At 48.1% G+C, this 15187-nt stretch overlaps 1 protein-coding gene and 1 long non-coding RNA gene across 5 annotated transcripts in view; one reads left to right on the top strand and one right to left on the bottom strand.

The window, feature by feature from the left end:
- LOC115087587 overlaps nucleotides 1-15187 on the top strand; it is a 108952-nt gene that overhangs the window by 45846 nt on the left and 47919 nt on the right. For both annotated transcript variants that reach the window (XR_003855548.1, XR_003855547.1), the window contains one exon: nucleotides 13644-13788. This is a non-coding gene — a long non-coding RNA (uncharacterized LOC115087587). The remainder of the gene's footprint in view (nucleotides 1-13643; nucleotides 13789-15187) is intronic.
- BIN2 (bridging integrator 2) overlaps nucleotides 1-15187 on the bottom strand; it is an 83137-nt gene that overhangs the window by 18873 nt on the left and 49077 nt on the right. For all 3 annotated transcript variants that reach the window (XM_029594955.1, XM_029594956.1, XM_029594954.1), the window contains exons 4-6: nucleotides 14937-15031; nucleotides 14022-14117; nucleotides 13602-13709 (exon numbers count right to left, since the gene is read on the bottom strand). In XM_029594955.1, the coding sequence (XP_029450815.1) occupies nucleotides 13602-13709; nucleotides 14022-14117; nucleotides 14937-15031 (299 nt within the window). The remainder of the gene's footprint in view (nucleotides 1-13601; nucleotides 13710-14021; nucleotides 14118-14936; nucleotides 15032-15187) is intronic.

Genomic DNA, 15187 nt, shown 5'->3' on the forward strand with positions numbered 1-15187 from the left:
AATGCGGTGGGTAAAAAAGAAGAACACTTTGCATAATTATTCCTCACAGTAGATGCTAAAAAGACTTTCATCATGGTGCATTGGCTTTTTTTATTTAGAACCATGGAAAGGATGAATTTCGGGAAACCTTTTCTTCAGTGGATACACAGATTGTATTCTTCTCCACTTGCATGCATCTAAGTGAAAGGAAAATTGGTTCTTACCTGCTAATTTTCGTTCCTGTGGTACCACAGATCAGTCCAGACTCCTGGGTTTTGCCTCCCTTCCAGCAGATGGAGACAGAGAAAGTTTTGCTGATGCTGGCTTATAACCTGGTGTGTCAGCTGCAGTCCCTCAGTATTGACCTGTACCCATGCCAAGATGCTACTGAACATAAACCAATACATCCCCCTATAACATGTCCCCCTGAACAAGCAGTAGGATGTGGAACCACATATTGGGAACAATCCCCTTCAACCATAAAAACAGGAGAAAACCAACAAAACCTGTGCCGTTCTTCAGCCTGTTTTACAGCAATAGATCAAGCGGACTCTCCAATACTTTCCACCCCAACTGGGCAGGACTCTGGACTGATCTGTGGTACTACAGGAATGAAAATTAGCAGGTAAGAACCAATTTTCCTTTCCCTGTACGTACCCAGATCAGTCCAGACTCCTGGGATGTACCGAAGCTTCCCTAAACAGGGTGGGACCATGATACTCGCTTGAAGTACACTTTCACCAAAGTCCATGGCAGCCGGAGCCTGGGCATCCAAGCGATAATGCCTAGCAAATGTGTGCAACGACTTCCAAGTAGCCACCCTACAAATCTTTTGCGATGACACTTGCTGCCTGCAACCGAGTAGAGTGAGCTCTCAATCATGCAACCCTGACATAAGTACACTGAACCTATAACTTCCTTCAACCACCATGCTATGGTGGACTTCGAAGCCTTATGTCCCTTCTTGTGCCACTCTATTACACAAAGAGATGATCCGATAGACGAAAACTATCAGTGACCTTAAGATAATGCAGCAACACCCATATCACATCCAAAAGCCGTAACTCTTGCAAGAGGTGCCTTTACCTCCAAGGTTGGAAAAGCCGGGAGCTCCACCTACTGAGTTACATGAAAGGACGACACCACCGTCGGAAGAAAAGAAGGGACCATTCACAAAGAGACCCCATCCTCCATAATCCTAAGAAAGGGATCTCTGCATGATGGAGCCTGCAGTTCTGAAATTCTCTGAATGGAACAAATTGCCACCAAGAAAAAGACCTTCAAGGTAAGATCCTTCACAGTTGCCCTTTGGATTGATTCAAACAGAGCCGAGCACAACCCTATGAGAACCAAGTTAAGACTCCAAGGAGGCACAAGTTCCACACCGGAGGTTGCAGATGCTTCGCCTACCGGAGAAAACGTACCACATCAGGATGAGCAGCTAAGGCCACTCCCTGGACCTTGCCCCTAAGGCATCCCAATGCAGCCACTTGGACTCTGAGGGATTAAAAGCCAACCCCTTCACCATCCTCTGTTGCAAGAAGGACAAAATGTGTACTATCAATGCTTGAGAAGGGTCAACCCCCTGCTGAATGCACCACACCTCAAAAACTTCCCACACCTGCACATAGGCCGGAAAGGTTGAGGACTTTGAGCTTGCAACAGAGTGGAGATAACATCCTTGGGGTAACCTTTGGCCCTTAGATCCTGCCTCTCAAAAGCCAAGCCACGAAACAGAAGTGAGCCACCTTGGCACAACAGGTTGGGCAGATGAGCGAGCCGCAGTAGTCCATCCACCACGAGATTGATCAAATCTGCAATCCAGGGATACCGAGGCCAGTCCGCAGGCCACTAGAATCACCTCCCCCGAATGAACTTCTATTTGCTGGAGGACCTTGCCCACTATTGGCCATGGCGGAAAAACATACAGGAGAATCCCTGTCTGCCATGGGAGCACTAATGCGTCGACCCCCTTCTGCTCCGTATTCTCTTCTGCGACTGAAGAACCGCAGAGCTTTGGCATTTGCTTGAGTTGCCATCAGGTCTACACAGGGGTTGCCCCACTTGCGATGAATAAGCAGCATCACTTCCTCTGAACTCCCACTCCCCAGGATCTAGCTGACGTCAGCTGAGAAAATCTGCCTGAACATTGTCAATCCCAGCTATGTGGGAAGCTGCCAATGACTCCAGATGCAGTTCTGCCCAGTGAATTAGCTCCAAGGCCTCCTGAACCATTGCCCAACTCTTGGTTCCTTCCTGTCGGTGATGTAAGGGTTCCCAAGCTTCCCTCTCCCCCAGAAAGGCAGCAGGAACAAAGACCGGTCGCAGAGTCATGTGCACACCTCCCCGCACGCAGGACAGCGGCTGCCGTGCGGCATGGCTTCTGCCATATGCCTGCACTGCCGCCGAGAGAACGCCAAAAGAACCTCCCTCGCCGAGCTGCCTGCACCTCACTCCGCCGTGCGACCCAGACACTGCGACAGGCAAGAAAACAAAACCAAAACTTTTGAACTTTTTTTTTTTTTAAACTTTCTTTAAAACTTTAAAGTACACTTTCCTGAAAAAGCTGAAGCGCTGCAGCAAGCTCCAGTCGTCCTCCTGGGGGGGGGGGAACTGGCCCCACCAGTTGTCCATCCCCCAACGGCGAAAGGGACAGAGCCAAAAAAAGGGTTCCCAACCCCCTGCTTACCCACCTTATGACCAGAAGGGATGGCCCCACCAGGACCCACCAACCTTCTGGGAGGTTCTCTTCAAAGTTGGACTAAACCCATCAACTATTTTCTTCTTCTTCTTCTTCTTCTTCAGGTTTTGCACTGCCACCATCTTCTGGAGACAGATAAATACTGAGTGACTGCAGGTAGCACACCAGGTTATAAGCCAGCACCAGCAAAACTTTCTCTGTCTCCATCTGCTGGAACGGAAGCAAAACCCAGGAGTCTGGACTGATCTGGGTATGTACAGGGAATTGGTGTTGCTCTAATACGTTTTGAGTAGGTTGGGGAACATGACAGGGGTGTCTTGTCTACTACCACCCCTACTTTTGCTATCTTTTTAGAGCCATTTGCTATCAGAATCAAGGAACATATTGAAATGATAGGGCCTATCATACGAGATAATTCTTACAAACTTTCTCTCTTCGCAGATGATATTTTATTCACTTTGACAAATCAGACAGACCCTTTGGAGGGCATGGTAGATGAAATGGGTGAGTTTAGTAAAGTATCAGGTTTCAAGATCAGCTGGGATAAATCAGAAATTTTAAATGACTCCATGCAGCAGGATTTGGAGAGAAATCTAAGAGATAAAATATTGGGGGGTTTATTTAGGCAAATGCCTAGAAGACTTATATACCCTTAATTGCCCACCACAGATATCTAATATCGTATGGGATATGGAGAGGTGGGCGAGATACCAATTTTCATGACTCAGAAAACTAGCTACAGTTAAAATGACTATTTTTTACCTAGATTGGGATATCTATTCCCAACGCTGCCAGCAAGAATCCCTGGGGTGAGCGCTGGTGTTGTCCTGCCGCAGTGAAGAGTGGCGTCCCGCTGCACGGGAAGGAAGTGCACGTTGGCAGCAGCGGGGGTGAGGCTGCTTGGGCCTGGCCTGTCGGGTAAATGCGGCAGTCCAGAGCAGAAGCCCGCGAACCGCCAAACGCAACATAGCAACTATGGTTACAGGGGGGGACAAAACCTTTTTTAGATAGGAAGTAGTGCAAAAGTGGCACTGTGGACTAGGTACAGGTTGGCATGGAAAAAGCAGAATTGCTTAACAAATTATTCTGCATGGTGTTCACTGAAAAAGGGCCCGGGATTAGGACCACAGAAAATAGACACAAATAAGATTTGTTTTGAGGTTTACCTCACTTCCAATTTTCAGAAAATTGGTTTCTGAGGAGCTAACTAAAGGTAAAGTAAAGTAATGGAACTGGATGGGATACATCCGAGGGTACTAAGGGAACGTAGCGATGTCCTGGCAGCTCCGCTGGCTGACCTTTTCAGTGCTGCTTCAGTCAGGAGTAGTTCCGGAGGACTGGAGACAGACCAATGTGATTCCTATTCACAAAAGTGGAAGCAAGGAAGAGGCTGGGAACTGCAGGCCACACAGTCTGACCTCTGTGATGAGTAAACTATTGGAATCGCTGCTAAAACAGAGGATAGTGCAATTTTCTGGAATCCAACAGATTACAAAATTTGAGGCAGCAGGGTTTTACCAGATTTAATCAATTTCTTTGATTGGGTGACCAGAGTGTTGGATCAGTTGTGTGGCTAGGCAGACTAGATAGGCTATATAACACTTAGGCCACTGATGCATCACAAGATTACAGGATGTGATGGCTAAGAATAAGAACCCCAGGGACACGGAGGGAGTTATATTTTAACCTGCATATTCTATATTTGTATGCCTTATAATTTGTAAATCGTTCAATTTTATTATACCTATATTTTCACATGTTCTTTGTTTCACTGTAAAGCGCTTGTAGCTGATTTTCCTTTTGTGTGAACCGATGAGATGTTCCCAACGTTCATCGGTATATAAAAACTTCTAAATAAATACATCTGATGGGAGGAAGGAGGAGATGAAAAGGAACTTGAGGGAGGAAATGGAGATGGACTTATGGAGAGACGAGAAAGGAAAGAAATACCTGAGGGAAATGATGGGGAGATAGAGAAGAAGCTGGAGAAAAGAAAGCGATAAATGGAAGGGAACAGGTGGAAAATAACCTGGAAGGAGTAGGGGGGGGGGGGGGGGAGCAGAGAAGAGCCAGAAAGGAAGGTGAGAGGGGGATGGAGTAGGGGGGGGGGAGCAGAATCCTAGATCTACTCACTTGTGTAAAGTATAAAATTCAGTTCAATTTCTTTCTGTGTATACTGTCAAACTAAAAACACAAGTCAACTAGGCATCCTGCTCTTGCTTATGTAGGACATAGGATATTTTCTTAAAAAAAAAGAAAAATGGTTCTCACCTGCTAATTTTCGTTCCTGTAGTACCACAGATCAGTCCAGACTCCTGGGTTTTGTTCTCTGCCAGCAGATGGAGACAGATAAAGTTTTATTGAAACCTCTATATAACCTAGTGTGCCACCTGCAAGTCCCTCCGTCTGGAACAGTATCCAAGCCAAGATGCCAAAACCAAACAACTAATTTTAACAGCCTACCTAAATACTCACAAACAGGAGGGTGGAGACGCTGTGATATGCAATGAAATAAATGTGAGTAAAGTGAAAACAGTATAGTGACCTGCTAAACAGTTCTGCAATAACTTTGACAGAACTATGAAATGAGCAGATGACTCCCCCCCCCCCCCCCCCCCCCCCCCCCACCATGGGCAGGTGTCTGGACTGATTTATGGTACTACAGGAATGAAAATTAGCAGATAAGAGCCAATTTTCCTTTCCCTGTACATACCCAGATTAGTCCAGACTCCTGGGAGGTACCTAAGCCCACTAAAGAGGGTGGGACCTGCTCGTAGGACACTCTCTCACCAAAACTGGCCACAGTTGGAGCCGACATCAAACCGACAGTGTCTGGCGAAAGTGTGCAGTGACTTCCACATTGCTGCCCTGCAGATCTCCTGCTGTGATACCTGCTGAGCCTCAGCCCAAGAGGCTGCCTGTGAACATGTCTAATGTGCTCTCAAGCCTTCAGGCACCGACCAACCCCTAAAAATATATGCTAAACTGATTGCCTGCTTGAGCCAATGCGCAGTCATGGCTTTGGAAGCTCGATGCCCCTTTCTTGGGCCATTCCAGAGAACAAAAAGGTGGTCCGATATGCGAAATTCAGTAGTGACCTTCAGATATCCTAACTGTGCCCAGTGGACATCCAAAAGCCTCAGTTCTTTTGCATGAGGGACTCAGGAATCCAGATGCGGAAAGGCCGGTAGTTCCACAGCCTGATTAATGTGGAACCCCGATACTACCTTTGGCAGAAAGGTCACTGTTCACAACAACACCCCTGCCTCTGAAAGCTGCCAAAATGGATCCTGACAGCATAACGCCTGTAGCTCCGAAATCCTCCTCGCTGAATAAATGGTCACCAGAAAAACCCCCTTAAGAGTTAAGTCCTTCAAAGTCGTTCTCCTCAGTGGCTCAAATGGAGCTATGTATAACGCAGTAAGCACCGAATTCAGATTCCAAGACGGACACAGCTTCCTCACCGGCAGGCTCAAGTTCTTTGCCCCACGAAGAAAATGTACAACATCCGGATGCGGGGACAGGGAATAACCTGGTACTTTACTATGGAGACACCCTCAAAGAATTAAAAGCCAAACCTTTTACCAAACCTTCCTGCTAGAAGGTCAAAATATATGACACTGTAGCTTGCTCTGCCTGCACATTTCGACCCATACACGAGGACTCAAAGACCTTCTAGACCCACCCATAAGAGAGAGACGTGGAAGTCCGCCTGGCCTGCAGCAAAGTAGTAATAACCACTTCAGGATAACCCCACCGTCTCAGTCACCTCTTCTCAAAAACCAGGCCGTGAGACAGAAGTGAGCCAAAAATATGGGGCCCTGATGGAGAAGATTTTCTAGATGGCTGAACCTCAGGGGCCTGTCTCTGGCCACGTTGACAAGATCCACAAACCAAGGACAGCGCAGCCACTCTGGAGCCACTAGTGTCATGTCTCACAGATGCTTCCCTATCCGCCTTATCACCTTGCCCACCAGAGGCTATGGAGGGCAGACATACAACCACACATTGAGAGGACGTGACAGGACCAGAATGTCATGCCCTATGCACCGTGCTCCCTTCTTTGGCTTAAGATCGGTGGAGCTTTTGCATTTCTTCTGATCGCCATTAGGTCCATGTGAGGTGGTCCCCACCTCTCTCAAATTAGAGACATTGCTGCCTCCGACAGTTCCCACTCTCTTGAGTCCAACTTCTTGCAACTCAGGAAATCTGCCTGTACATTGTCCACCCTGGGAATGTACGACACCGCTATCTTCTCCAAATCCTGTTCTGCCTAGAAGACTTTGCACCTCCTGAGCCATTGCCGGAGTCCTGGTTCCACCCTGGCAGTTGATATCAGCTCCTGTCATTGCTTTGTCCGTCAGAACTCTCACTGAACGACCTCGTAATCTTAGAAAAAAGGCATGTAATGCGAATTGCATCACTCTCATCTCTAACCGATTGATAGACCAAGAAGCCTCTTTCTTTGACCACCAGCCCATGCCGCCTGATCCTGACACACAGTTCCCCAGCCTGAGAGACTGGCATCAGTAGTGACTACCACTCAATCTGGAACTTCAGCGACACTTCCCGCTCCAGATTGGTCCGAAGTAGCCACCAGGAGAGACTGCTCCTGCCTTCCCCCCTAGTGGAGGAGGAATATGAAATTCTTCTGACAAAGGATTTCATCGGGAGAAAATAGCCCTCTGGAGAGGTCACATATGTGCAAATGTCCAAGGGATCAACTCCAAGGTTAAATCCATGGAACCCAGGACCTGAAAATAGTCCCAAACCCTGGGAGTCGATAGCCCTGGCAGGCGACAAGTCTGTCCCTATAGATTCTGCATGCTGTCCTCGATGAGGAATACTCTCCCCTCCCTAGTGTCAAGCCGTGCCCCTAAATACTCCAGGGTCTGAGAGGGAACGAGCTGGCTCTTTGGAACATTCATCAACCAGTCCAACACTTTCTGCACAGACCGCTGACAGAGATCCTCTGACTTTGCCCTGATGAGCCAATCATCCAGAAATGGATGCACTAGCACTTCTTCCCTTCTTAAAGCCGCCGCCGCCACCATCACCTTGGTGAGCATACTCAGAACCTTTGCTAGCCCAAAGGGAAGGGCTCGAGATGTTCTCCGAGAATCATGAACCGCAGAAACCTTTGATAGTCCTGCCTCATAGCTAAGTGCAGATAAGCCTCTGACAGATCTGCTGACGCCAAGTACTCTCCTCTGCACACCGCTACAATGACTGACTTTAAGGTTTCCCATGCAAAACTGCAGAACTCTGAGGGCCGATTTGCTTTCTTTAAATCCAAAATGGGCCTGAGGGATCCTTCCTTCTTTGGTACCATGAAATAGATGGAATACCTCCCTGATCTTTGTTTCCCTACAGGAACTGGCACTATGGCCAAGAGAAGCTTCAAGCGATTAAATCATTTCTCGGACTGCCATCTGCTTTGCAAGGGGAAAAAACAAAGGCATCCCCGATGAGACGAGCAAAATCTAAAGTGTAGCCTCTCTTACCACATCGAAGACCCACTGGTCCGTGATAAACTTGACCCACTCCTCGAAAAAAAGTGATAAACGCCCTCCAACAGCTGGAATCAAAGAGTGGCCTGGCCTCACATCATTGCACAGGCATTGCGCTTCCTGAACCGGTACCAGAATTGTCTCAGGTGGGCCTTCGGCCCCCTCAAAAGGACTGCTCCTAGGATGAAGCCCTGGCAGAAACTGCTGCTGAGGACCCCCAGAACTTATGGACTGATGAATCTTTCTGTTGTCTCAAAACCAGGCCCGTGTCGGCACCACCTTTCTACCCTTAGGCTTGTCCTCCGGCAATTTATGCACCTTTGATTCAACCAGATGCTTCATTATCTTCTTCAAGTCTTCTCCAAACAACAACTTTCCTTTAAAAGGAAGTGCCCCAAACTGCAACTTGTACTCCTGGGGAAATTCTGCGCTACTGCGGAATGCAGACTTTGCGCAGATTTCCTCGCCGCTGCCCTTCCTCGCACCGTTGCCTCGCGATTTCCTCCCGCCCTGGAAAAGGAAAAAAAAAAATGGAAGCATGCCATGCACGGACAGCGGCCAATCCGGGACAGCGAAGTCAGGTGGCGCACGGATAGTGGGGGCATCACATCGCAGCACGGCATCGGCGGCTGGAGGTTAGCAAGCTGTACCATGCTTAAAACTAAAAACAATCGAAAATAGAGAGAAAGAGGGAGGGGGAAAGATAAGGGAAAAAGAAAGGAGAAGAGGGAGAGAGAGAAGAGGGGAACAGGGGGAGGGAGAGAGAGAGAAAGATGGGGGAAAGGAGAAGAGGGAGAGAGAGAAGGAAGGGGGACAGAGAAAGAGAGAAGGGGGAAAGAGAAACAGAAAGAAGGGGGGAGGGGGAAAGAGAGGGGCTAAAGAAGAGGCCCTTGCCCTTGCCCTTGCCCTTGCCCTGAGACTGTATGTTTGAGCCCTTGTGTTTGTTGTGAGCCAGTGGGAGAAGGAGAGAGAGAAGGGAGGGGAACAGAGGGGAGGGGGAAGGGGGGAAAGGAGAACAGGGGGGGAAAAGGAGAAGGGAGGGGGAACAGAGGGAAGGGGGAAGGGGGAAAGAGAGAGAAAGAAAGAGAGGGGAGGGGGAAGGGGGAAAGGAGAAGAGGGAGAAAAAGGAGGAGAAGGGAGGGGAACAAAGGGGAGGGGGGAAGGGGGAAAGAGAGAGAAAGAAGGGGGAGGGGGAAAGAGAGGGGCTAAAGAAAATGCCCTGGCCCTGTTTGAGCCCTTGTGTTTGTTGTGAGCCAGTGGGTAGGTGTCTACCTGGGAGTCTGTATGTTGGGGGGGGGGGGGGGGGAGTGTGTGTGTGTGTGTGTGTGAGGGGGTGTGAGACAGTTGTATGTGGGGAGACAGAACATGTGTGTGACAGATGGTATGTGAGAGAAAGCATATGTCTGATATCATGTAAGAGAGACAGTGAGCATGTTGGGGATTCATCCCAAGTCTCCCATACGGCAGTGCATGATGCAACCATTAGAGAAGCCACTTCCACGCCACAGAGGTGGAGGTGCAGTTGCATCAGAGCCCATGCAGTGAAGGGGCCCTGGTATGGATGCTCAGGTGGAGAGGTTAGCAACAACTGCAGCAGTCCCTGCCAGCTTGGCTCATCTGCCAGCAGTGTCAAGTTGCCAGGGACTGGATTGCACTGAAATGCAGAAGAATTTGCAAAATATATTGTGGTGTTTAGAAAAATAAATGTGCAGAATTTTGCAGAATTCAGAAAATGTGGGTGCAGAATTTTCAATTTTTTGTTGCAGAATTTTCAATTTTTTTTGCGCAGAATCCCCCCAGGAGTAAACTTGGACCAAACATCCACTGACCAATTCTGCAACCAATGCATATGCCTAGTGGACACTGCTGAGATTATAATCCGTGAAATGGTCCTGATTAGATCATAAAAGGCATCAGCTCCATACGCTACTATTGCTTCCAGATAATCCGCCTGCTGCGCTTCCACTGCTCCTTCCGAATACGACTCCTGCAACTGCTGGACCCACTGGAGAGACACCCTCTGCACCAGACTGCTGCACGCCACAGCCCTGATGGCCAGAGCAGAAGCCTCAAAAATTATCTTGAGTTGGAGCTCCAATTTTCGATCCTGCACATTCCTCAATGCAGTGGAGCCTGCTCCCAGAATAGTAGTTTTCTTGTTGACTGCCAACACCGAGGAATCCACTTTGGGTAGAGACAACAACTCCAAGGTAGAGGACAGAGCTTTGCCATGGCTCTCCTGACTCACCGACCAGACTCAGAAATATCCCACTCCCTGACCACCAGCTTTTTCACGGATTTGTGAAAGGGAAATGCCTTGGCCGGCCCTCTCAGGCCATCCAAAACTGGATCTGCATTCTCCAACTCCTCCTGTGGCAAGTTGATTCCAAGCTCCCAGAGAACCTGTGGAATCAGCGGTCAAAGCTCCTTTCTGACAGAAAAGTGAACCACCTTGGGATCATTGCCTTCCGCCTCAGGCACGTCCTGTGGATCCTGGATCAAGTCTGGCACATCTTGCTGTAAATCCTCTACACAGACCACCCCAGAGGCCTCCTGCAGATCCTCCAGATCATCAGTATCACCCTGTGGATCACCAGAACTCAAATTCAGGCACAAGACATGCCAAACTACCTTGGCACACTCTCTTTTTCAGGAGGATTAAACTTTGTTTGTGCTTTGGACCCCCCTGGGGTTAAGACATTGAGTCACCATGCCCCCCCCCCCCTCCCCCGCTTTCCTGGCCAGAAAGGCCTTGTGCATCAGAAGAACAAATTCAGAAGAAAAAAAATCCAAGAGTTATAGGAATCCTGATCCTAAGAGTATCCTGCATCCGTGGACCCTGCGTCCAGAGGGAAATCTTTCCCCCTCTAAATCATCCTGATCCATCCCAGGACCTGTAGCACCTGGGGACAGCTGCAGTGGAGAAGGCTCGGGCTCCCCCGAAACCACAGGAGACCGCGTGGCAACATCCAAAATGGCCACCATCCCACCCCACCCCTGCACTGGAGAGAGAGAGGCCCCGGGAGAAGCTCTGGTGCGGCACGCCAAAGTTGCAGCGCAAACACGAGGGGAGGGCTGTGCCTATGCGCCTGCCCCACCAGCAGCACACCAGGTGCACATGGGCAGATTTTCAAAGGCTACCCGTGTGACCTGAGGAAATCTGCCCCTGCGCGCACCGAGCCTATTTTGCACAGGCTCGGTGGTGCACACAGGCCCCGGGACGCGCGTATGTCCTGGGGCTTGCAAAAAGGGGCGGGGCGGGGCGAGGCCAGGGGTGTGTTCAGGGGCGTGGCGGTGGTCCGGGGCAGTCCGGGGGCGTGGCCGAGTGCCCCGACATAGCGGCCTGTGCCGGGGCCTGCCGCACCAGCAGACATTCGGCGCTCGCAAGTTACGACTGCCCGGAGGCAGGCGTAACTTCCTGGATAAAGGTTAGGAGGGGGATTTAAGTAGGGCTAGGGGGGGTGGGTTAGATAGGGGGAAGGGAACGGGCAGCGCGCGCAGGGCTCGGCGCGCGCAAGGTGTACAAATGTGCACCCCCTTGTGCGCGCGCGCCGACCCCAGATTTTAAAAGATATGCGCGGTTACGCGCGTATTTATTGAAATCCGGCGTACTTTTGTTTGCGCCTGGTGCACGAACAAAAGTACGCACTCCGCGCTTTTTAAAAAATGTACCCCATAAATTGTGACGATTGAGCCACAAATGCAACCCCCTCCCGCCCCCGCAGGCCCAGCATAGAGAAGCCCGCGGCACAGCTTAGAATGTGCGCTTACAACCTGAGGCTGCACCTCTAGTCTCAGCACTGTCGAGCTACTGATGCAGGAAACCTGCCCGTTGCACCACAACCCTTCAGTCACCTGTGTTCCCAATCTAAGCAGTGAACCAAGGCAGAGAAAAAAACAAAGAATCACCTCTCTCTTTTTTTTTATTTTTTTTTTAACTGTACTAGCAAACAAGGGACGAGAAAGGAAATAAAATACTTCTTTGCGTCCTTGGTGGAGCAGGACAGGATCGCCAACAGGTCACAGAGCTGCCTCTTGTGAGCTGAGGGATTTGGACCACCAGATGTCAGTCACATGGTAACTGGAGCGAGCTAAGGAAGGGTCAACAGCCCCACCAGGACCTTATAACTCCCTGGGAGGCTTCCTTTCAGATCTTTTCTATACACCGTTGAGTAGTTTTTGTCATAATGTAATCAGTCTATTTAATCAGTCATATTGTAAGCAGTTTATTTAATCAGTTTTGCTATGTTTTATGTAATCAGTTGTTATTTCTGTAAACCGTTGTGAAGGCTCGCACCAAACAACGGTATATAAAAACCAACAAAAAAATAAAAATAAATCTTCTAATTCATCTGCTTCCTCTCTCTTTCTTTCTTTTTTTTTTTTTTCTCCCAGACTGCAGGGATTGCACCATCTGCTGGAAACAGAAAAATACCGAGGGACTGGAGGTGGCACACGTTCAGGCCGATGGAATATCTACGGGTGGCAAACGCCCGATGTAATATTTGAATGGGCTGCCGGGGTAAAAAGGAGGCGTTAGGGAAAATTGTGCGCCCCTAGCGCCTCCTCGGCAGCGGGCGCCCAGGAGAAGTGGCTGTCAGTGCAGGTTTGGAAAACGGACGCTCAATTTTATGAGCATCCGTTTTCCTAACCTGTGCACAGCCGTGGGTTAGGAATGGATGCTCGTTTAATTGCCACAATATTAAGTCAGAGGAACTGAAAAAAAGGAACAGAAAATCGGTATTTCTGCTTTTTTGTTAACTTTATGGGCTCCTCAAGACTTAACGCCTGCTCCAGAGTGGGTGTTAATTTTCAAGAGTAGAAATCTGTGCGTCAGACGCACTTTTTTTTTGTTTTTTTTGCATCAGGAGGTTATAACTAATAGCCTCATCAATATGAATTTACATGTGATGAGCGCTATTAGCTACACGCTGATTAGGATGCAAATTTTGGACGCGCTAACCCCCTTATTGCATAAAGGGGTTTGGACATGCATCCAAAACGCATGTCTAAGCACATGTTAAGCAGTTTGCTTGGCTGAGCGCACTGTATTGCATCGGCCTGTTTTGTTATATAGCAGTTTCAATAAAACTTTATTTCAGTCTGCTGGCAGGGGTACAAAACCCAGGAGTCTGGACTGATCTGGGAACGTACAGGGAAACAGGATACTCAGCCTACCAGGCCACTCTAAAAGGAAGCTTAGCAATCCTGAAAGTTCACAGATACAGCTTTACCCAAATACAGTGTTAGTTTTCTACTATTAACTAGTTCCTTTCGCCTGTCCCTCATACCCCGTGACAAATACTTATTAATTAATACTTATTAACCACCTCTGGGCACCAAATAAATAGTTGGATCTACAGATGTGGACTTGACTAATGGCAGGTAAAGGGAGGGATCAGGGCCTTTACCTTGCTGATTTTGACTTCATCTTTCTTCTTGGCATTCTGCAGAGCCTCCAGGTGGTGCCTGGTGACATCGTAGTCCACCAGCTTTCGGCCACGTTTGGCGATGCGCTCCTGTGCAGGATGATGGCCGAGTCACATGATCAGTCAAGGAGGGGAAAGTTAAGATGAGACTTAAAAGCTGTAGAGGAAGGTAAGCAACTAAACTATCTCCCCCCCCTCCCTCTCAGATTAATGCAAATAGTTTTACAGAGCCTGATGAGTCAGCTGGGAAGGAATAAAGAGAAGAACCGTTCATGGTGGCTTTCTGATGAGAGCGGAATGGAAAGGTGGAAGAAGAGGGCCTGGTATGGCAGGAGAAGCAGAAAATACAAATAATGGGAGGTTGTCACTACCACGAGCAGGGTTTGCAGTTACAGACTGTACCTTAACATCAGGAAACTGGGCCATATAATTCTCCATGATCCTCACTGCCTGATCCGAGAGCTTCTCCTCATAATCTGCCCAAAGGAGGTCATTGCTCTGGAGGGGACATATAAAATGAAAATCTTGCCGTATGGAACACAACACTGACTCTTGGAATGATCAGCACCTGTCCTTCTCCTCTCCCCTTCTTAACATAGAGCCAAGCCTTGGGTTAAAGAAAAACAAAAGCTGCAAGAAGGCAGCTGCGAAGCAAACAACATTTTATAGCTGTGTCTCCTAACTGAGAATGATAAACATTTTATAAGATTTCACAGGGTATTTTAAAACAACTCAGGTTCCCTAGTAATTAATTTTATTTTATGTTTTAAAAATATTTCTTGACTGCTTTCCCAGCCATAAGGGTCATCAAAGTGGTTCACAGCATTGCATAAGAAATACAATCGTAAAACATACAATTACAAACATAAAAACAATCCAAAAAAAAAAAGCAAAATAAAAAAATTCATATAAGAAATAATAATAATAATAATAATAAAACATACTGTAATCCGAACACTAACAAACAGATATGGAGAAAGTAAACCCAAAAGTCCTCAGTTGAAACTTAAACGATACTCTTCAGTGACCGAGTACAACTAATCAAGCGAAGAACCAAGCCTTGACCCCTTTGCGGAAAGTCAAGTGGTTCTCTTCCAACCGACCCTGCGCAGGGAGTTTAATCTACAGGCTTGGGGCCATATCTGAAAAGGACCTAGCTCTAAGTGTCTATTTAGCAATAAATGTTGTCTAGCACAAAGGACTCTTCTGTTCTTGCTTATGAGACCATTTGGTTACCTCTCCTGGTCTCTTACCACACCTTCTCCATCTCCAAGGCTCGGTTCTTACTTTGTAGAGTACTTATTCCTCTTTCCATACCTCCACGATGGATTTTAGGTCATCAATTCCATCCCACTCTGGATGGTAAACTTCTTGCAGCGTTTCGGATAACTTCTTGGAGCTTTCATGCATTACTAGAGAAAGAGGAGAAATTGCACATGGGATTATAGTTTGTCGGGACTTTTTTTTTTTTTTTTTTTACCCACTCCAGTTTTTCTGAATTAACTGGGTCAGATCTTCTAATACACCGCCTGTGCCGAAGTTTTGATGTTTTGGGAGGAAATAAAAAG

Source organism: Rhinatrema bivittatum, chromosome 3, assembly GCF_901001135.1.
Source record: "Rhinatrema bivittatum chromosome 3, aRhiBiv1.1, whole genome shotgun sequence".
In the NCBI taxonomy this organism is placed as follows: domain Eukaryota; kingdom Metazoa; phylum Chordata; class Amphibia; order Gymnophiona; family Rhinatrematidae; genus Rhinatrema; species Rhinatrema bivittatum.